Source organism: Loxodonta africana, chromosome 15, assembly GCF_030014295.1.
Source record: "Loxodonta africana isolate mLoxAfr1 chromosome 15, mLoxAfr1.hap2, whole genome shotgun sequence".
Classification (NCBI taxonomy): domain Eukaryota; kingdom Metazoa; phylum Chordata; class Mammalia; order Proboscidea; family Elephantidae; genus Loxodonta; species Loxodonta africana.
In genome coordinates this window covers 44,394,040-44,417,259 of record NC_087356.1, presented here as the reverse complement: position 1 = coordinate 44,417,259, position 23,220 = coordinate 44,394,040, and the positions used below count along the sequence as shown (strand labels likewise).

Genomic DNA, 23,220 nt, shown 5'->3' with positions numbered 1-23,220 from the left:
ATGTGATATATTTGGCTCTTGAAGTACATTGGCTAGTTTCACAACCTGTCGCCCATGTAATTTGCTTTCCATTCACTGACTGCTTTGCATAGGCCCCTCCAACACCAGGCTGGCTGCTCAGACACTATAAACAGGGCCTTTGCTATGGGAGCTGATCTGCATCAGGCAGGCAGGGGCAGCAAGATGGTGCCACACACTCTGGTCCTCATGTCCCTGCTTCTCTGGGCCTCTGGTGAGAAATTAAAACTGTTTCAATCTCTCTAGAGTAGTATCTTTCTAGAGTTGAAAAAAGATTTTAACATATAGTGGGAAATGACAGTTATTTGCAAAATGGAACCAATTATTTGCTGATATGTAATACCACTAGATGTTGTGGTATAAAAGATATATTTTAATGTATGTGTGAAAAAAGTGTGTGTACATATATGTGCATGGTAATTGTCTACTCTGATTGCAGGTGCCAGTGGGGACATTGTGCTGACCCAGTCTCCAGCCTCTCTGGCTAAGTCTCAAGGAGAAACGGTCACCATCAACTGCAAGGCCAGCCAGAGTGTGAGCAGCTACTTAAACTGGTACCAGCAGAAGCCAGGACAGGCTCCTAAGCTGCTCATCTACTATGCATCGGACCGGGCATCTGGGGTCCCTGACCGGTTCAGTGGCAGTGGGTCTGGGACAGACTTCACTCTCACCATCAACAACTTCCAGGCTGATGATGCCGCAGTTTATTACTGTCAGCAGGAAAATAACAAACCTCCCACAGTGCTTCAGCCTCGAACACAAACCTCCCTCCGAGGGCTCCAGGCCAGTGAGTCTTCACTGCACCAGCTGCTTCCTTTCTGCTCAGCCCTGAACATGCACGCTTCCTCCGTCTGCCCTAAAGACCACATCTCCTGACTGATTCCTTGGAGTGTGTGTAGGTTCCAGGAGAAACATAAGGGATTTGGCTTCTTCTGGATCCCCTTTTGTGGGAAATTAGAGAAAAAAGAATGCTCTAAAAATCTCTTGTAGGCTTTGTCAGGGGTTTTCATATCATAGGAACCTGCTTGTTTTACAAGCATAGATCACATGACTGATTTGGGGAAGGATCCAGTGAGTTTTATACCCTGAAATATTAGTTCTGTCTTCCTTGTGCTTCTCTAATCTAGAATATTCTCATTTTAATTCCTTATTTTCCTGAACCCTTCCCTTTCTCTGCAATTACCCCTCAGAGCTCTGGACCTAACCTGGTATTAAATCTGGGCCCTTCATGTTTAAAACTTCCCTCACAGAACATGATCTTCTTCTCTTACTTTTGCCTACCATGGACTCTGTTTTCCAGCCAGGCCTTCCTGGGCAATACAAATGAAGGTGTTTTCCTGCTCTAAGCTCCCATTTTACTGCCCTTTTCTCCTTTCTACATTTCTTTCACTGGCGCTCATTCTCTCAAAGGCCAATCCCTAACTCATTAACTCTGTCACTCTAGAAACGGGCCAGCTTTTCCATGTTCTTTTTCCATTACTTCCTCTTTAAATTAATCCCCTGGGCACCCAAGATTAATTTTGTAACTGAAGGAAATCGTGGTTCTTTCTTGTTGTTAGTTGCCATCTTGCCAGCCCCTGAGTCATGACAACCCAACGAACAATAAGATCTGACTGTTTTCATACACAGGATTTTCACAAGCTGGTTTTTCAGAAATAGATCACCAGGCCTTTCTCTCTAGTCTCTATTAGTCTGCAAGTGCTGCTGAAACCTGTTCAGAATCACAACAACTTGCATAGAGGAAGTGAGTTGAATGAGGCCTGTAGGTCCCTTGTCAGGTTTATGCAGTTGCCAGCCTAAGTAGTGTTTCCAGTCAGTGTAGAGGAGACTCCGACTGGCCCTGCAGCTAATGGAGACTTTCTCTCCTGGGAGACAGCAGACATTCTGGCACCTACTGAGCTGTATCTACCCTCTGGGACCTAAAAGGACAGACACCAGAGGATGATCCAGAGATATGTGCCATCAGGGATAGAAGGAAAATCAAACCAAAATTGTCTCTACCTGGGACAAGCAGAAAGGCCTGTGTGGCTTGTAACATTTATTTCATATCTCTTTTCAAATTGTAGACCTACCTGAATATGAGGATCACTCTGGAGAGAAAACTCCATGTCTAGATTTTGTCTCAACTGCAACATAGCAGAGTAGGAGCCTAGCATCAGAGTGGTGCCTGTTCTGCAGCTTCTCTTTGTGTGATCTTGCTCAGATTCCATTGGCCAAGAAAGTCTATTTCATTAAAATATATATATATATATATTTCAGTTTGGTTGTGGTAACCCTGGTTGCACACTGGTTAACAGCTATAGTTGCTAACAAAAAGGTTAGCAGTTCGAATTTATTGGCCGGACCTTGGAAACTTTATGAGGCAGTTTTACTCTGTCCTATATGTCACTGTGTGTTGGAATTGACTCAATGGTAAAGGGTTGCATTTTTTTGTTGTTGCTGTTGAGAACATACACAAGAAAGCACACACTGATTCAACAGTTTCTATATTTCGTACCTTTTTATGAGATTCAGGTCAGCGGGTGTCAGCTCAGGTTGGGGTGTGCCAAGCTCACAGTTATGCAAAGAACCACAGAGTGTAATGTTGAAATTCTTAGACCAAAGGATTGTGGTTCAAAAACTTCTAAACTGCATGTTTCTTATTTTTTGAATAGGGCAGTACTATTTGAATACGGCAAATATGGTGTTCTTGGATTCTCTGATGAAAATAGTTATATTTTAGTTTTCCTGCCATAATTGCTGCAGGTGCCTGAGTGGTGCAGACAGTTTGTGCTCAGCTACTACCCTAAAGGTTGGCAGTTGGGACCCCCCCAGTGAAGCCACAGAAGAAAGACTTAGTGGTCTGCTTCCATGAAGATTACAGCACAGAAAAGTCTATGGAGCACAGGGCTGCTCTGTAACACATGTGGTTGCTAGGAATTGGAATCAAGTCAATGATAATGGGTTTGATTTTGGTTGATTACACTTTCTGGGAATGGAAATACATTCTTGAAGAGCACTTATTGAAACTGTTCATGAGGAAACGGTAATAATGCTCAAACCACAGAATCAAAAATGTTTGCAAAGACGTCATGGTCTTATACACAGAAATCCCTAAGGAATCCTCAAGAAAACTACTGAAACTAATAGAAGAGTTCAGCACAGTTTCAGGTTACAAGATAAACATACAATAATCAGTTGGATTCCTCTACATCAACAAAAAAGAACATCGAAGAGGAAACCACCAAATCAATACCATTCACAATAGCCCCAAGAGGATAAAATACTTAGAAATAATTCTTACCAAAGATGTAAAAGACCTATAAAGTACTACTGCAAGAAACTAAAGGGGACCTACGTAAGTGGAAAAACATACCTTGCTCATGGATAGGAAGACTTAACATAGCAAAAATGTCTATTCTACCAAATGACATCTATATATACAATGCATTTCCGATCCAAACTCCAACGACATTTTTAATGTCATGGAGAAACAAATCACCAACTTCACATGGAAGGGAAAGAAGCCCCAGATAAGTAAAGCATTACTGAAAAAGAAGAACAAAGTGGGAGGCCTCACTCTGCCTGGTTTTAGAACATCTTATGCAGCCACAGTAATCAAAACAGCCTGGTACTGGTCCAACAACAGACACATAGACCAATGGAACAGAATTGAGAACCCAGATATAAATCCATCCACATATGAGCAGCTGATATTGACAAAGGCCCAGTGTCAGTTAATTGGGGAAAAGATAGTCTTTTTAACAAATGGTGCTGGCATAACTGGATATCCATCGGCAAAAAAATGAAACAGGACCCATACCTCACACCAAGCACAAAACCTAACTCCAAATGGATCAAAGTCCTAAACATAAAGTCTAAAATGATAAAGGTCATGGATGAAAAAATAGGGACAGCATTAGGAGCCCGAATACAAGGCATAAACAGAATACAATACATTACTTAAAATAACGAAGAGAAACCAGATAACTAGGAGCTCCTAATAATCAAACACCTATGTTCATCTAAAAACTTCACAAAAAGAGTAAAAAGAACACCTACAAAATGGGAAAAAATTTTCAGCTATGACATTTCCAACCAGCGCCTGATCTCTAAAATCTATGTGATTCTGCTAAAACTCAACCACAAAAAGACAAATAACCCAATTAAAAATTGGGCAAAGAATATGAGCATGCACATCACTAAAGAAGATATTTAGGGGGCTAACAGATACATGAGGAAATGCTGTTGATCATTAGCCATTAGAGAAATGCAAATTAAAACTGCGATGAGATTCCATCTCTCTCCAAGAAGGCTGGCATTAATCCAAGAAACACAAAATAATAAATGTTGGAGAGGCTGTGGAAAATTGGAACACTTATACACTGCTGGTGGGAATAAAAAAAAAAAAATATGGGACTGTAAAATGGTAAAACCACTCTGGAAGGTGATCTTGCATTTCCTTAAAAACCTAGAAATAGAACTGCCATACAACCCAGAAATCCCAGTCCTTGGAATATATCCTAGAGAAATAAGAGCCTTTACAGAAACAGATTTATGCACACCCACGTTTATTGAAGCACTGTTTACAATATCAAAAAGTTAGAAGCAACCAAGGTGTCCCTCAATGGACGAAGAGATAAATAAATTGTGGTATATTCACACAATGGAATACTACGCGTCAATAAAGAACAGTGAGGAATCTGTGAAATATTTCATAACATGGAGGAACTTGGAAGGCATTATGCTGAGTGAAATAAGTCAGATGTAAAAGGACAAATATGATATAAGAGCACTATTATAAGATCTTGAGAAATAGCTTAAACTGAGAAGAATTCATTCTTTTGTGGTTACAAGAAGGGGAAGGGAGGGAGGGTGCGAGTGGGTTATTTACCGATTAGATAGTAGATAAGAACTACTTTAGGTGAAGGGAAGGACAACACTCAATACGGGGGAGGTCAGTACAACTGCACTGGACTAAAAGCAAAGAAGTTCCCTGAATAAACTGAATGCTTTGAAGGTCAGCGGAGCAGGGGCAGGAGTTTGGGGACTATGGCTTCAGGGGACACCTAAGTCATTGGCAAAATAAATTCTATTAAGAAAACATTCGGCATCCCAATTTGAAGTGTGGTGTCAGGTGTCTTAAAAGCTAGCAAGCGGCCATCTAAGATGCATCAATTTGTCTCAACTCACCTGGATCAAAGGAGAATGAAGAACACCAAAGTCACAAGGGAATTATGAGCCCAAGAGACAGAAAGGGCTACATGAACTAGAGACTTCATCATCCTGAGACCAGAATAACTACATGGTGCCCGGCCACAACCGATGGCTGCCCTGATAGGGAGCACAACAGAGAACCCCTGAGGGAGCAGGAGAACAGTGGGATGCAGACCCCAAATTCTCATAAAAACACCAGACTTAATGGTCTAAGACTAGAAGAATCCCAGAGGTCATGGTCCCCAAACTTTCTGTTGGCCCAGTACAGGAACCATTCTCAAAGCCAACTCATCAGATATGGATTTTACTGGACAATAGGTTGGAGAGAGACGCCGATAAGGAGTGAGCTACTTGCATCAGGTGGACACTTGAGATTATGTTGGCATCTCCTGTCTGGAGGGGAGATGGGAGGGTAGAGGGGGTTAGAAACTGGCAAAACGGTCACGAAAGGAGAGTCTTGAATGAGGGAGCAGGCTGACTCACTAGGGGGAGAGTAAGTGGGAGTATGTAGTAAGGTGTATACAAGATTATATGTGAGAGACTGACTTGACTTGATTTGTAAACTTTCACTTAAACCACAATACAAATTATTTAAAAAAAATGTTTGGAAACAGAGTGGTATCAGAGGCTTCCAATATCCAATGTGCCATCACTGGTGTCCAATGGTGGTGGAGCCAGTTCATCTGTGGTGGTGCTGGATCACATACAACGTCCTTCTCTGATTTATCGTGAACTGCGCTTTTGCCAGTTGGTTTCATGTACATTTTCTACACCATGTTCTGTAGACTTTCAGTCAGGTCCGTGTGGCACCAGGTAATCATTTCATTTTCTGCTTAGTTTAGGCTTGGTTGGATTCTCTTGTTTGCAATCAAAATCCCTGAATGATAAGAATATAATATTTGACAGTATTAGATCTTCATCAATGTTTTTTCACCTTGAATATTAATGTCTATAGTAACCATTTCGCATTTGATTTCTGGAGTTGAAAAGAAAAATCTCATCAGTATACTGTTCATTTTTGTTGTTGTTGTTAGGTGCTGTCCAGGCAGTTCCAGCTCTTAGTGACCGTACAAACAACACAATGAAACACTGCCCAGTCCTAGGCCATCCGCGTAATCCTTCTTATGCTTGAGACCCTTGTTGCAACCACTGAGTCAATCCATCTCGTCAGGGGTCTTCCTCTGTTTTGTTGACCCTCTACGTTATCAAGCATAATGTCCCTCTGCAGGGCCTGATCCCTCCTGAGAACATATCCAAAGTATGTGAGATGAAGTTTTGACACCCTCCCTCCTAAAGATCATTCTGGCTGTACTTGTTCCAAGGCAAATTTATTCCTTTGGAAGTCCATGTTATGTTCAACATTCTTCACGAACACAATAATTCAAAGGCATCAATTCTTCTTTGGTCTTCCTTAGTCATTGCCCAACTTCCACATGCATAGGAGGCGATTGAAAACATCATGGCCTGGTTCAGATGCATCTTAGTCTTTAAAGTGACCTCTGTGCTTTTTAACACTTTAGAGAGGTCTTTTGCAGCCAATTTGCCCGGTGCCATGCATCCTTTGATTTCTTGAATGTTGCTTCCATGGGCATTGATTACAGATCCAAGGACAGTAACATCCATAACAATTTCAGTGTTTTGTCCATTTATCAGGATGTTCCTTATTAGCCCAGTTGTGAAGATTTTTGTTTTCTTTATGTTAAAGTGTAATCCATACTGAAGACTGTTGTCCTTGATATTCATCAGTAAATGCTTCAAGTCCTCTTCATTTTCAGCAAACAAGTTTGTGTCATCTGCATCATGCAGGTTGCTAAAGAGTCTTCCTCCAATCCTGATTCCTCATTCTTCTTCATATAATCCATCTTCTGAAACTAGTTGCTTAGCATAAAGCCTGCATAAGTATGGTGAAAGGATACAACTGTGACACACACATTTTATGACTTTAAACCAGGCAGCATCTCCTTATTCTCTTTGAATGACTGCCTGTTGACCTATGTACGGGTCCTCATGCACACATTTAGCTGTTCTGGAATTCCCATTCTTCGCACTGTTATCCATAATGTGTTACAAACCACACAGTGGAATGCCTTTACATAGTCAAAAAAACACAGGTAAATATATTTCTGGTATTATCTGCTTTTAGCCAGGATCCATCTGACATTAGCAATGATAGCCCTTGTTTCAGGTTGCTGTCTGAATCTGGCTTGCATTTCTGGCAGTTCCCTGCCAATATACTGCTGTAGCCACTTTTGAATGAATATTGTTCGATGATTTCCACATTCAGCTGGATTACCTTTCGTGGGAATAGACATAAATATAGACACAGTCTTAAAATTCTGACCTTTAGAAAGAAAAACCTTTCTGTCATTCTGTATCCTTCTAGTAGTTTATGGAGTAAATGTCGTTCTACATCTTTCTGTTTGCTGTTTATTATTAAAACCCAACTTATAAAATTCCTCAAAATCATTTTTCTCAACAAAAAGTAATTGGGGAAATTCAGCGGTTGAGGAATTAGCATCTTGTGTCTGCTATACATTTACAAAAGTCTTTCTGGAAGCTGGAACACCAGCATCTTCACCAATTCTTCTCAGCCACACTCACCCTGAGGATATCTATAGAGAATGATATTTCAACTCTCTTAATTCAAGGTGAACCGTAAGTAGTAAAATGAGAAGCATGGTGTTGGGAAAGTGGGAAAATACTAACGGCTAAATATCACCAAATATTATCCTGATTAAATATACATAACCTCCAGATGTATTCAACTTGTGTTTCCCCTGTCTGTGTCAAATGTCTTCCTGTCATGCTAACTAAATTTAACTGACAAATGTACACAGGCAGGAGGATTAGGATGAGCTCTGAGTCAGGTCTCCTGACATCTGGTCTAGTTGCTCAGAGGTACTTGTACCTCCTCCATCCTCCCTGCTTTCTCTGCCATGTCAAGACTGGTGGAGCTGACCGGCCACGAACAGGCAGTGTCTGAGGTGAAACAGAGGCACTCATGGCCCAGAGTCCTCAGCTGCAACCCATTCCCCTGAGGTCTCCAAAGTCTTCCTCTTAGCAGCCTCAGAGGATCTGCTTGGACTGCTCATCACACAGGCAACACATTTAGGAAGCTGGGCCACCCCAAGCAGAGGGGTTTGCTTGCACGGCTGTATCACTGCAGGAGGAAGCTGTATACTTTGCTGGCAGTAATAAACTGCAACATCCGCAGCCTCCACCTGTTACCGCAAATTGCGGATTTGAGCCTCCTGCCGCAAGCCAATAGTGAGACAGAGGGAGGTAAGCGGCAAGACGATTTTACCGAACACCATGTTCAAGAGACAGAGGGGGCAAAGTTGCCCCCAGATTCTGTCTGCCCCAAGAGGGCTACAGAAGGGTTTTATAGGGAGAGGGTCAGCGTTTAGAAATTCCCAGGAATGTTGATTCTTCTTTGAGGGGGACGTAATGACCCAGTGACTTATTGTTGACGTCTTGGAGTCCTCTTTACGCCGTCCTGGTTTCGGTTACTGGATGGGTCCGGGTTTTGCTCAATTATCTCGGGTCCTGATGGTATCACTCATTGTTTTTCTCACCTCGGAGAGAAGCATGATTTAATCAACAACAAGAATCTTGATTACCTCGTTTTTCTACAATGGTATTTGTTTTTCTACAATGGAACAATTATGAGACAGATTCCAGAGCAAATAATCGACGTTTTTAAAGACTGAATATTTTACTCACAGCTTATACAGCTAAACTGGAAAATATATTCTCTCTTATTTTAATACTAAAACACTACAGACAATGTATTTTCTCTACTTCAATCCCCCCTATTTCTGAAGCTTTCTCAATCTTGGGAAATGGAGCGCCGCTCAATCTGGCTGTTTCCTGCTGAAGAGGGGCATGAAGTCAGGGAATGTTTATTTAGGGTGGGTCTTAGAAGTAGAGTTAGTATAAAAGGCAATGGTGTCTTATTGAATCAGATGGTGAACATCCCCTTGGTTGACTGGAGAATTCTCTCGGCCAATTAGGGCAAATGTATTTCTTGCTTTTAAGGTGGTCTCAGTTCCTTGGGCCCAGATTTTTAGAAAACAGGGAACACAAATACACATCATTAAAATTACAATTCCCAAGGTGACAAGAGGGACTAACCAAGATTCTATGGATGGGAGTAGATTCGAGATCCAATGCCACAGTCCACTCGCCCGTGCTATGGGATTTGTCCATTCAGCAACTTTGTGGATTGCTTTTAATCTGATGTCCACTTCCTCCAAAGTGTTAACCCAGGTACAACAAGTCTTATTAATTATGGCACAAACACCCCCTGATTCTGCCAATAAGAAGTCCAACGCAATTCTATTGTCTAAGACCACTTCAACCAGGGAATTTAAGGAGGTTTGCTGGGCCTTCAGGGCTCTTTCTGTACCCATGGCTAACAAATGGATTGTATCCGAAAGGTTTTGAAAAGCCATTTCCGAATGGTACATGCCTAGTCCGGGGATTATGGTCTTCAGACACCACCAACCAAAACCAGTTTTTTTTACGACCAGGTTACTCCAGCCAGTTTCAGAGAGGAATGAGTAGTCAGGAGGAATTCATATGGTCCCAACCAAATGGGGGCCAGTTCATCTTCTAGATGTTGATTTTTCTAAACCTTTAACAGGACCCAATCCCCTGGCTTGAACTTATGAAGAGGCACATTAGAGGGGGAAGACAAATGGGAAGAGGCATATTTGTCAATGGTACTTGTAACTGCTCCTAAGGATTGGACCCAATCTCTCTTTTCAACTTCTGTCATGACAGAGGTGTGGAAAGTTGACCCTTTTAGGAATGGTCTCCCATATATAAATTCATAAGGACTCAACTTAAGCCCACTTCGAGGGGCCACCCGAATCTGAAGTAGGGCAATTGGTAATACTTGTAACCAAGTGGAGTGGGTTTCTTGGCAAACTTTAGCTAGAGTCTTTTTCAAAGTATGATTTATCTTTTCAGTCTTTCCAGTAGATTGTGGTCTCTATGCTGAGTGCAGTTTCCAGGTGATGTCTAAGGCCTTATTAAGTTCTTGATTTACCTGGGCCACAAAGGCTCCCCCATTGTCGCTCTGAATTGAGAGTCGCATATCAAATCGGGAAATAATCTCTTTGAGTAATACCTTAGTCACTTCTTGAGCTTGTTCAGTCTGGCAAGGAAAAGCCTCTACCCTCCCAGAGTATGTGTCTACAAAAACCAGTAAATATCAGAAGTTTCCAGGTGCGCGAGGCATTACTGTAAAATCTACTTGCCAATTTTTTCCCATGTTCATTCCTCAGTGCTGGATTCTTGGCTCTGCTGGGTGGGGTACCATCTTTGGATTGTTTTTAGGACTTAACGGACAACTTTGGTGACCTCACATACTGTCTTAAGAATCTGTGGTACCCAACAATTTGTTGAACCCATTCGAGACTTGGGTCTCTTCCACACTGCGTGCTTTCATGCAGAGTTGATATTATATTATATTGTACACTTGGTCTTCTGGTAACAATATTTATTCTTCAAAATTAGTCAGCCATCTAGGGTGTGGTGAAGACTGAAACCTCCACTCTTGGAGGGGCAGCCTCCAAGATATTTGTCAGGGTTACCACTGTATATCCTGCCGCTCGACGTCCTTCATGCCTGAAGCTACTTCCATCTGTGAATATTTGAATGTCAGAATCCTGCGGTGGGACATCAGACAGGTCAGACTTACTTGAATAGACTTCTTCAGTGACCTCTACACAGTCGGTTATTGGCGGATCCTCAGATACTGGCAGTAAGGTAGCGGGGTTCAGGGAGGAGACAGGTTTTAATACAACATTAGGGGTATTTAATAGGATGGCCTAGTACTGTCCCATGCGGCCTGCTGTAAGCCAGAACCCCCCTTTTTTGTTCTAAAAGAGGAAGAACTGTGTGTGGGGTATTTACAGTCACCTTTTGGCCAAGTGTGAACTTTTCAGCTTCCAGGAGCAGATCGCAGGTTGCAGCCAACGCCTGTAAACACTGTGGCCATCCCTTAGCAACAGTGCCCAATTGCTTTGAGAAGTATGCCACAGGGCGCGGTGCTGGGCCCAAAGTCTGACTCAGAACTCCCACAGCAATCCCCTTCCTCTTATGCACAAACAGTTCAAAAGGTTTTTGTAAATCAGGCAGTCCCAACGCTGGGTCCGTCATTAACTTATATTTAATTTTTTTCAAGGGCTTCCTCCAGTGTCCAAGATAAAGTCTATGGGGCATCCTCCCACCTTAAGGTCACCCGGGGCTCACGGAGGGAGATGGCCAATGGCGATATGGGTCCTGGCTTCGTTCCTCCGATTCATCTCTAGGGGATGATGCTTCCTAGTAAGCCTGTAAGGTGGCTGGCTGCACCGATTTCTTTGGGCTATTGGGACACTCGCGTTTCCAATGCCCACGCTTTTTGCGATATGCACACTGGCCTGACCCCAAAGAGGGTCTTGGTCTATGTTCTGGCCTTAACCACTTTCTAGGCCCCTTCTCTTTCTCAGAATTCGGAGGTGACAGTGCAACAGTGAGTAAAGCAGCCTTCTGTTTCGTTTTTTGCTTTTCTTTTTGTTTGGCTGCCTAGTCTCTGTTATTACAGAATTTAAAAGCAATTTCCAGCAGCTGTCCCATAGGCATGCCCAAACCTCCTTCTAGCTTCTGTAACTTTTTACGTATGTCTGGGGCACTTTGGGTAATGAAAGTCATATTCAGAAGTACGGAATTTGGGGGGGTCTCAGGGTCTATATCCATATATTGCCGGAAACCATTTGTCACCCTCTCCAAAAAGGTGGAAGGGTCCTCTTTTTCTCCTTGTATTATGTCTCTCAATTTTTGCAAACTCTTAGGTTTAGGGACCCCAAACTTTGAGCCCACAGTAAGACAATTCTGATGTAGTTGAAGTCGACCCCGCCCATCAGCGCTATTATGATCCCGTCCCGGATCTGGGGTAGGGACAGCTTTCACACCTGGGGGCCTTGATTCATTAAAAAAAAAAAAAAATTTTTTTTTTTTTTTTTTTTTAAATCATGTAGTGTGTCTGCCTCCTTTTGTGCCTGTTCTAACACCATCCGACGCTCTTCTACAGTAAGGAGAGTAGTTAGAAAGTTTGTATATCTGCCCAAGTAGGGCGGTGAGTTGGGAACAGAAAGAAAAAGTTCAGTCATGCGATTAGGGTTGCTCCGATATGGCCGGTGTGATTTTTCCAATTATATAAGTCAGAGGTGGAAAATTGAATATATCCCAGTATCGGCCTCCGGGGACAGCCTGCTTCATCCACCCCCGCTAGTGCCTCTGGAAGAGGATATCCTCCTGCCTGGTGGTCCGGAGCTCCCTCACTGAAAACTGTATCCTGTCGGGTATGAGAAGGGGAAACCATACCTGAAGACGTGTCTCCACCGCCCATCTCCTCCGTGTCTCCCCTTTCTGCTCCCCTCGTTGGACTAGTACTAGAGTCTGGTTCTGGCCCTGGTGGGGAAGTGTGCGTTCTCCTCCTCCGACACTGTCCTCCTCGACCAGCGGCATCACCGCCACCATAAGGAGGAGTTGGGGCCGCAGCGGAAACCAGAGCCCATCCCTCCAGCAAGGGGTCCTCACGGGAAGAGTCAGAAACCACTTTTGGTTTCTCTTTGCCTTGAAAAAGAACTTGGTTAGAAGGGTGCATATTCTGATATAGTGACATAAAAGCTTGAACCTAAGGGACTCCGCCTCATTTCTTTTCTTTTCTAAAAAACAGGTCCAATTGAAAAATTGTATTAAAGTTGAATGACCCAAACCTAGGCAAAGCTTCCTGACTTGCCAATTTATCTTGTGGTCAAACACTATTGCATAGAAAAATCATCTTTTTAGTCATTGGGGCATAACTATAGCACCCCCAACTGGTCAGAATGCATGCCAAGTGGGGCTCTACCAGTATGGAGGATCCCCCTCCCATCCCTGGTCCCCGGTGTAGTTTCTCAACAGTGATGGAAGGACGGGCCCTTCTCCTTTCTGCTTGAATGCAATCTGTGTCCCAATCTACTTGAAATTCAATCTCTGCTGTTATCAACTTAATTTCAGTTAAAATGCCCCTGATGCTGATTTTTGGTCCCCAATTCTCACTGAGAAGGTTTTCCAACAACACCTGAGCTTGATATGCTACTGAAAATTTATGAAACCAGCCATCATGCTCAGAAAACTGGGACCAAAAGTATTCACGGACTTGGGAACAGGTTGTATACAGATAGGGGCTGACACGACGACCGAGACTGTGCAGTACCTCACATGCCTCAGTTGGACACTCTCCATCAGTCAAGTTCAAGCGAAGTTCCCACATTCACACATATACATACACACATACGCATACACACGTGCACCAACTACTTGGCGGGCCTCACATTCACCCTCGGCAATCTCAACCTCCCAGACAATCCCTAGAATGAAAGAGGTAAACTTGACAACCTCAGCTGCCTCAACCTCCCAGCCAATCCTAAGAATGACAGAGATAATCTTGACAGCCTCATTCACACACCCAAAAAACTAAAACCAAGACTCTAGAGCCACCAAGAGTCCCTTATACGAACCTACTCACAGGGTCAGTCATCGGAAACAGCACTGGCTTCAGAAACCAAGAGTCTAAGCCCCCTCTGGGCTTTCTCTATCTGCTCTGCCCCTGAGCCCAACAGGGAGAGGATTCGCAGACTCGCCCCAGGAGTTTTTCCTTAGCCAATCTTGCGCCCTGCTTAGCTTGTTTCTGCACGGTTAGGGACCCGCAGTGTCACTGCGAGAATAAGGACCCTACAATGTTTCCCTTATGAGGTTAAAAAAAAAAAAACCTCCAGCAGCCACTTAAGGGTTAATTGGCCGGTCCTAGCCCCACCCAGGGCCACCACCTCTCAAGGGTCAAAATGCCCCACTCTGGGGGCCAGAATTTGTTACCTCAATTTGCAGATTCCAGCCCCTTGCCTCAAGCCAATAGTGAGACAGGAGGAGGTAAGCAGCAAGAGGGCTTTACTGAACACCCTGTTCAAGAGACAGAGGGGGCAAAGTTTCCCCCAGATTCAGTCTGCCCCAAGAGGGCTACAAAAGAGTTTTATAGGGAGAGTTTAGAAATTCCCAGGAACGTTGATTCTTCTTCGAGGGGGACCTAATGACCAAGTGAATTATTGTTGACCTCTTGCAGGCCTCTTTACACCAGCTTGGTTTCTGTCACTGGATGGGTCCAGGTTTTGCTCAGTTATCTCTGGTCCTGACGGTATTGCTCATTGTTTTTCTTACCTCAGAGAGAAGCATGGTTTAATCAACAACAAAGATCTTGATTACCTTGTTTTTCTACAATGGAATTTGTTTTTCTACAATGGAACAATCGTGAGACAGATTCCAGAGCAAATAATCCACGTTTTCAAATACTAAAGGTTTTATTCAAAGCTTATACAGCTAAACTGGAAAATATATTCTCTCTTATTTTCATACTAAAACACTACAGAAAATGTATTTTCTCCCCTTCAACACCACCCTTACTCTGGTCACCGCCATGATCCAAGGTAAAGGGAGCTTCCCTGTGGTATGGCATGAACCACCTTTTATCTCTCAAGAGATAAAAGGAAAGGGAAGCAAGCAGAGAGTTGCAGACCTCAGAGCACCAAGCAAACACCACCTGGAGCAAGGGTGCTCTCTTTGGACCTTGGGTCTCTCAGCCTGAGAAGCTCCTACACCAGGGGAAGATTGATGACAAGGACTCTTCCTCCAGAGCCAATAAAGACAAAAACCTTTCTCCTGAAGCCGAAACCCTGAGTTTGGACACGAAACCTACTAGAGTGTGAGAGAATAAATTTCTCTTTGTTGAAGTCATCTACCTGAGGTATTTCCATTATAGCAGCACTAGATGACTCAGAGTACTTCTAGAAATTTGTATGTTGACCCCTCTACAACAGCTCTTAGGCCAAAGGGAGAATGGACGGTCAGTAATAAGTCAAACATAATCAAATCGATTTGAATCAAAATGAATTGAATTAAACAGGATAGAATGAAATAATATATTAAGATAAAATGAAACCAAATCAAACCAATTTCAGCTCCCTAGAATAGTCAGGGGATAAAACCAGGAAGTTGAACAAAAATTTAGAGGCTATAAGAACTGGATAGAAACTTACTCGGGCAGATCTCACTCCTCTTTCATATTCTTTTCCTTGGAAGTTAGGAACCTCCTTGTTTAGTTCTCTCATAGGCGAATATCTTGGCAGCCCTGGGTGAAATTTGAAATTGATTATGAGAATTAATCTTCATGGTCCATCCCAGAATGCACCAGCAGTATTTATTTAGGGCAAAGTAAAGGTTCAAGTAGTCCCTGGGCGGCACAAACAGTTTGCACTCACCCACTAATCCAAAGATTGGTGACTCAAACCCCCCCAGTGGTGCCACCAAAGAAAGGCCAGGAAATCAGTTTCCATAAAGATTACAGCAAAGGAAACCCTGCGGAGCTCACTTCTGCTGTGACTCACATGGGGTAACCATTATTTGGAAGGACCATGAAGAAAACGGGTTTGGGATTTTGTTTTCAATTATTTTTGTTTTTGAAAGGGCAAAACTTGTTGATTATATGAAAAGGAGTATAGCAAATGTTTGCTTGTCAATAATATTTCTGAGTAGCAAAAGAGCAATATCTTTTGTTTCTGCCCTGGTATTAAAGTTACAAGATTCAGTAAAACTGATGTACCTTGCATTCAAACTATACAATTAATATCGGTAGTAACAGTAGCTCTTCTACCCTCAGAATTTGTACAGAAAAAGATAGTGGAAAACCTCTTAGAAAAGTTGCCCGAGATTAACGTTTGCAGGCAAACAGAGAGAGGGGGAGAGGAAAAGGGAGATGGAGAGAGAGGAAGAATTTGACTCAATGGCAATGAGTTTGGTTTGGTTTTCTTGGTTTTATAAGGAGTCAGGCAAACACAGAGAACATTTTGGACTGCAAACTGAAACAGGAGAAACATGTCAAGAATTTGACCTGAGTGCCCCCTAGTGTCCTGCTGACTTAGGACCAAAAACCAAGAACCAAATTTATGGAGGAGTGGAATGGGGCTTTTAGTGGAATCACCCCACAAGGTTACCAAGGAGTACCTGGTGGATTCTAATTGCCAAATTTTTGGTTAGCACATGAACTCTTAACCACTACATCACCAGGGCTTCCTAAATACAGAAGAAGTACAGAATCTACACTCTCCAATTTTTGGCCCTCCTAACAAGGAACCCCGGTTTTGCAGTCGTTAAAGGGCTTGGATGGTAACCAAAAGGTCTGTGGTTTGAACCCACTATCCACTCTGCAGGAGAAAGGTGGGGCAGTTCTCTTCCGTTAAAGATTTAAACATTTGGAAACTCTATGGAGCACTTCAACTCTGTCCTAGAGGGCCGCTATGAGTCAGAATCAACCCAAGGGCAGTGGGTTAACTAGAGCACCTGCTTCCATAAAGAAACCCTATGGGGCAGCTCTACTCTGTCCAAAAAGGTTTCTATGACTTGGAATTGACTCAACAGCAGCAGGTTATTAAACTAGAGCTCAGGGGTCCCTGGGTGGTGCAAGCAGTTCAAACACTTGGCTGCTGAGCAAAAGGCTGGAAGTTTGAGTCTCCAAGAGGCTTATCAGGAGAAAGGCAAGTTGGCCTGCTTCAGACCAGTCAGCCATTGAAAACCCTACGGAGCCCAGTTCTACTCTTACACACACGGGGTCACCAGGAGTCTCAGCTGACAACATGGCAACTGGTTCAGGAGAGCACAAATCCAGGGATCAAGTCGAGATGAGCTAGGGGGTCTGAAAACGACCCGGAGGCTCTTCCTGGGATGCCAGGCAACATGTTGGCTGAGGTCTGGTGGCTGATGTCCCCTGGTTGAAGGTGATCTTAAGCTTTTATTTCTGAGAAACGTCCTCTGGAGCTGGCACAAAATGGCGTGAAATATTGTCTCCACAGTAAGATAAATACTGCGTGCCCCATAGACAAGGTGTAAGGGGGAATATACATTCTACCTCAGCCCCTTTACTGTGTGCCTTTTTTCTTAAACAAACACCTGGTAGGCCTTTTTGAGTTCTGGACCTTCATTCTACCCCTAGGTACACTGGTGTGGCCTATACACCGGGTCCATGGAGTTGGCCAGCGTTAAGAGGGCCTCTGAGTAGCAAAGGCTCTGTAGTAGCTCCAGCATGCAGTGTGGATATAGGATATTGAACAAGGCTATAAAAAAAAAAAATTTTTTTTTTCATCAACCATGCTGACATAACTGACACTTAGAGGACACTCTCCAAACAACAGCAGAAAATGCTTTTCTTTTAAAACACCTGCTAAGATAGACAATGTTATGGCCTATAACATCTCTCAATCAAATTCAATGAGTTCCAATCATCTGAATCATGGCCCTTCAGCTGCTGGGGACTCTCTCCTAGGGAGGCAGCCAGGGGTTCTGGAGACTGTGTCACCGCCATCTGCTGGCAGGAACCTGCAATGACAGGCACATGGGATGATGCAGAGATGCTGTGCAATCAGGGATCCAAGAAACAACCAAACCAAAATAATCTCTATCTGCGATAGGCGGACAGGCCTGTGTTGCTGGTAGCATTTATTTCATATCTCATTTTAAAATTGTAGCTCTGAATGGAAGGATTACTCTGAAGGGAAACTCCATCTATAGGCTTGCAAATATCCTCTTCCCTGGAACAGAGCAGAGCAGGAGCCTGAGGTTCTGGATGGCGTCACCATCCTGCAACTTCTCTCTCGTGTGATGTTGTTCAAGTTCCACTCTCTAGAAAAGGCTCCATTTATGAGGCTCAGGTCAGCAGGGTTGAGTCCAGGGTGGGGTGGTGGGGAGGGGACATTTATGGCAAGAACCAGAGAGTTTGATGGTGAAAGTCGCAGAGCACAGGGTTGTGGTAAAAAATGTATAGGTGCTCTTTTCTGACTTCCTGTTTGAATACGGTAGTGAAGGGCACCTATGATCTTTGATTATCTTCCCCAGATGAAGATTTAACTAATGATGTGGAGCTAATGATTTGTGCTGAAAGGTTAGCAGTTCGAATCCACCCGTGGGGCCTTGGAAGAAAGGCCTAAAAATGCACTTCTGTAAGATGAAAAGCCATTGGCTGTTGACTTGATTCTGACGCATGGTGACCCCACGTGAGTGAATTGTATTATTTTCAATGTTTCATTTCTCAGAAGTAGATTGCCAGATTTTTTGTTTATTTTATTTGGTTTTGAGGCTACTGTTCTTTGACTAGGAGCTGAGTGCATTAACTGTTAATATAATTTTTAATTAATTAATTACTTTTTGATTGTTTCATGCATGATAGTGAATATTGCCCTTGTTATTCCATCTAGCCTACAAGTGGAAGTCTGTCTTCCACCGAGTTTTAAAATTTTGGTGGCTCTATTTCTAATTTGTAGAAATGCAACTTATTCTTCTTCAGATCTGAAGTGTCCCCATTTTTGTTTCCTCTACCTTCCATACAGTGTTAAGCTTCTCATCTGTTTCTTTGAATAAACTTGTATAACGCCCAAATGTGAAGTATGAACAGAACTCCTTTTGTTCCCTGTTATTTCTGTTGCATCACATTCGTATTCATATCATGTTGTTGTTCTGCATCATGAAATTGGCTTCAACTGATAGTGACCCTCTGTGTATAACAAACAGAAACACTCCCTGGTCCTGAGCCATCCTCACAGCCTTTGCAATATTTGAGCCCAATGTTGCAGCCACTGTGTCAATCCATTTCTTTGAGGCTCTTTCCCTTTTTCTCTGACCCTCTACCTTATGACGCATGATCTCCTGCAAGGGCTGGTCCCTCCTGATAATATATCCAAAGTAAGAGAGATGAAGTCTCACCTTCAAGACTGAAGAGTCCCAGGCCCACCAAGGCCATCCATACCTGGAATGAAACTCTTTGAAGAGTTGGCATTCAATCACAGCTTTACAAGGAAATCCTGCTTGTTTTCCCTCTCCATTTCCACAAATGATTCTAGAGCCCTCTTATCAGGTCCTACTCACTTTGGCATGATAGATTCCACTTTCTCTTTGGTTCACACTTCCTTCGTGATCGGAGCCCTCCTGGACCCTTGCTCAATATAGGCTCCCTGAGAACTTTCAATGAGAGTAAATTCGGGGCCAGTTTTCCATATTTCTGGCCTGTCCGTAGCCCTGGAATCCAATCTCAAGTGCTTGCAGTGTTTTCAGGTATCCTTCAGGATGTGAGTATCTTCAGAGCTCAGGCATTTTTTAGCTATAAAATTTTATCAATCATTGAGGCAAAAATTTCCCATATTCTTTCATTTCTTTGTTTTTTTTTTTTTTTTTTTTCCAGGATGTTTTATTATTTCACAAAACTGTTGATTTGAGGAAACTAGTCCAACATTTACTGGGTTTCTGGGGTTTTAGTCCAACATTTATGGAACTTGAACACATTTAAAATTGTTTTTAAGTTAAAATTAAATTATAGGTTTTTCAAGCAGTTGTGGTGGGCTGTTAACATAAAGGTTGGCAGTTCGAACACACCCAGTGGTACCCAGGAAGAATACGTCAGTTTCCTTCCATAAAGAATACAGGCAAGATAAGCCAATGGGACAGCTCTACTGTGTAACACATGCGATTGTCATGAGTTGGAATCCACTGGACTGCACTATTTTGTTGTTGTTTTTGAGAGATACTAGAGCATCTATGACTCTGCTTTGTATTTTCTAGTCATGAAATTATACTTTATGTGATATATTTGGCTCTTGAAGTACATTGGCTAGTTTCACAACCTGTCGCCCATGTAATTTGCTTTCCATTCACTGACTGCTTTGCATAGGCCCCTCCAACACCAGGCTGGCTGCTCAGACACTATAAACAGGGCCTTTGCTATGGGAGCTGATCTGCATCAGGCAGGCAGGGGCAGCAAGATGGTGCCACACACTCTGGTCCTCATGTCCTTATTGCTTTTGGCCTCTGGTGAGAAATTGAAAGTGTTTCCATGTCTCCAGAGTAGTATCTTTCTAGAGTTGAAAGATGATTTTAACATATAGTGGGAAATGACAGTTATTTGCAAAATGGAACCAACTATTTGCTGATATGTAATATCACTAGATGTTTTGGTATAAATGGTATATTTTAATGCATGTGTAAAAAGAGTGTGTACATATGTATGCATAGTAATTGCCTACTCTGATTGCAGGTGCCAGTGGGGACATTGTGCTGACCCAGTCTCCAGCCTCTCTGGCTAAGTCTCAAGGAGAAACGGTCACCATCAACTGCAAGGCCAGCCAGAGTGTGAGCAGCTACTTAGCCTGGTACCAGCAGAAACCAGGACAGGCTCCTAAGCTGCTCATCTACGATGCATCCAGCCGGGCATCTGGTGTCCCTGACCGGTTCAGTGGCAGTGGGTCTGGGACAGACTTCACTCTCACCATCAGCAACTTCCAGGCTGATGATGCCGCAGTTTATTATTGTCAGCAGGGTAATAACCCACCCCCCACAGTGCTTCAGCCTCGAACACAAACCTCCTCCTGAGGCCTACAGGCCAATGAGTCTTCACTGCACCAGCTGCTTCTTTTCTGCTCAGCCCTGAAATTGCACACTTCCACCGTCTGCCATAAAGACCACATCTCCTGACTGATTCCTTGCAGTATGTGCAGATTCCAGGAGAAACTTAAGGGATGTGGCTTCTTCTGGATCCTCTTTTGTGGGAAATTATAGAAAAAAGAATGCTCTAAAAATCTCTTGTAGGCTTTGTCAGGAGTTTTCATAACACAGGAACCTGGTCATTTTACAAGGATAGATCACATGACTGGTTTGGGGAAGGGTCCAGTGAGTTTTATACCCTGAATAGTTCTGTCTTCCTTGTGCCTTCTTTACTCTAGAGAATCCCCATTTTAATTCCTTATTTTCCTGGACCCTTTCCTTTCTGTGCAATTACCCCTCGCAGCTCTGGACCTAACCCAGTATTGAATCTGTGCCCTTCGTGTTTAAAATTTCCCTCACAGAAGGTGATCTTCCTCTCTTACTTTTTCCTTCCATGGATTCTCTTTTCCAGCCAAGCCTTCCTGGGCAATGTCAATGAAGGTGTTTTCCTGCTCTAAACTCCCATTTTACTGCCCTTTTCTCCTCTCTCCATTTCTTTCAGTGGCACTCATTCTTTCAAAGTCCAGTCTATAACTCATTAACCCTAACACTCTAGAAACAGGGCCCAGTTTTGCCATATATATATATATATTTTTTTTTTTTACCTTACTTCCTCTCTAAATTAATCCCTTGGGCACCCAGGATTAATTTCATGGCTGAAGGAAATCATGGTTCTTTCTTGCTGTTAGTTGCCATCTTGTCAGACCCTGAGTCATAGCAACCCAACGAACAATAAGAGCTGACTGTTTTCATCCATGGGATTTTCACTGGCTGATTTTCAGAAGTAGATCACCAGGCCTTTCTCTCTAGTTTCTATTAGTCTGAAAGCACTGCTGAAACCTGTTCAGCATCACAACAACATGCATAGAGGAAGTGAGGTAAAGAAGGCCTGTACGTCCCTCCTCAGGTTTATGCAGTTGCCAGCCTAAGTAGTGTTTCCAGTCAGTGTAGACGAGACTCCGACTGGCCCTGCAGCTAATGGAGACTTTCTCTCCTGGGAGACAGCAGACATTCTGGCACCTAGCGAGCAGGATCTGCCCGCTGGGACCTAAAATGACAGGCACCTGAGGATGATCCAGAGATACTGTGCAATCAGGAATAGAAGGAAAATCAAACCAAAATGGTCTCTAACTGGGACAAGTGGACAGGTTTCTGTGGCTTGTAACATTTATTTCACACCTCTTTTCTAATTCTAGACCTATCTGAACAGGAGGATCACTCTGGAGAGAAAACTCCACGTCTAGGTTTTGTCTCACCTGGAACACAGCAGAGCAGGAGCCTAGCACCTGTGTGGCACCCATACTGCAGCTTCTCTTTGTGTGATGTTCCCAGATTCCATCCCCCAAGAAACTATATTTCATAGCTTTTTTTTTTTTTTTCAGTTTGGTCGTGGTAACCCTAGTTGCACACTGGTTAAAAGCTATGGTTGCTAACGAAAAGGTTAGCAGTTCGCATCTACTGGCCACACCTTGGAAACTTTATGGGGCAGTTTTACTCTGTCCTATGTGTCCCTACGTGTTGGAATCGATTCTATGGGAAAGGGTTGCATTTTGTTGTTGCTGCTGTTCAGAACATACACAAGAAGGCACACACTGATTCAAAAGTTTCTATACTTCGTAGATTTTTATGACGTCTAGGTCAGCAGGTACGAGCTCAGGTTGGGGTGTGCCAAGCAAACATTTATGCAAAGAACCACGGAGTGAAAGGGTGAAATTCTTAGATCAAAGAGTTGTGGTACAAAAACTTCTAAAGTACATGTTTCTTACTTTTTGAATAGGGCAGTGCTATTTGAATATGGCAAATATGGTTTTTTAGATTCTCTGATGACAATAGTTATATTTTAGTTTTCCTGCCATAATTCCTGAAGGTGCCTGAGTGGTGCAGGCAGTTCATCCTCAGCAAGTAACCTAAAGGATGGCAGTTGGGACCCTCCCAGCGGAGCCAGAGAAGAAAGCCTTAGTGGTCTGCTTCCATGAAGGTTATAGAACAGAAATGTCTATGGAGCTCAGGGCTGCTCTGTAACACATGTGGTTGCTAGGAGTTGGAATCAAGTCAATGGTAATGGGTTTCATATTGGTTGATTACAGTTTCTGGGAATGTAAATATATTCTTGAAGAGCATTTATTGAAACTGTTCCTGAGGAAATGGTACTAATGCTCAATTCACAGAGTCAACAATATTTGCAAACAGAATGGTAGCAGAGGCTTCCGATATCCAAAGTTTCACCGCTGGTGTCCAGTGGTGGTGGAGCCAGTCCATCTGTGGTGGTGGTGGGATCACATACAAACAACTTCTTTCTCTGATTTATCGTGAACTGTGCTTTTGCCAGCTGGTTTCATGTACCTTTTCTACACCATGTTCTGTAGACTTTTAGTCAAATCTGCATGTCACCCAGTAATC

The 23,220-nt window shown here is 43.1% G+C and overlaps 1 protein-coding gene across 1 annotated transcript; it reads left to right on the top strand.

Moving 5' to 3' along the window:
* The first annotated feature begins 183 nt into the window (after nt 1–183).
* On the top strand, nt 184–21,332 carry LOC104847394 (uncharacterized). Its single transcript, XM_064268304.1, has 4 exons — nt 184–232; nt 458–893; nt 20,012–20,151; nt 20,375–21,332. Exons 1-4 carry the CDS (start codon nt 184–186, stop codon nt 20,707–20,709), a joined length of 960 nt encoding a protein of 319 aa, XP_064124374.1. The 3' UTR covers nt 20,710–21,332.
* The last annotated feature ends 1,888 nt before the right edge of the window (nt 21,333–23,220 follow it).

Coding starts and splice junctions, on each gene's coding strand:
- LOC104847394 (XM_064268304.1), top strand. CDS start 184: ATGGTGCCACACACTCTGGTCCTCATGTCCCTGCTTCTCTGGGCCTCT. Junction 894..20,011: donor CCTAAAGACCACATCTCCTG/ACTGATTCCTTG, acceptor TGCTTTGCATAG/GCCCCTCCAACACCAGGCTG. Junction 20,152..20,374: donor CTTATTGCTTTTGGCCTCTG/GTGAGAAATTGA, acceptor CTCTGATTGCAG/GTGCCAGTGGGGACATTGTG.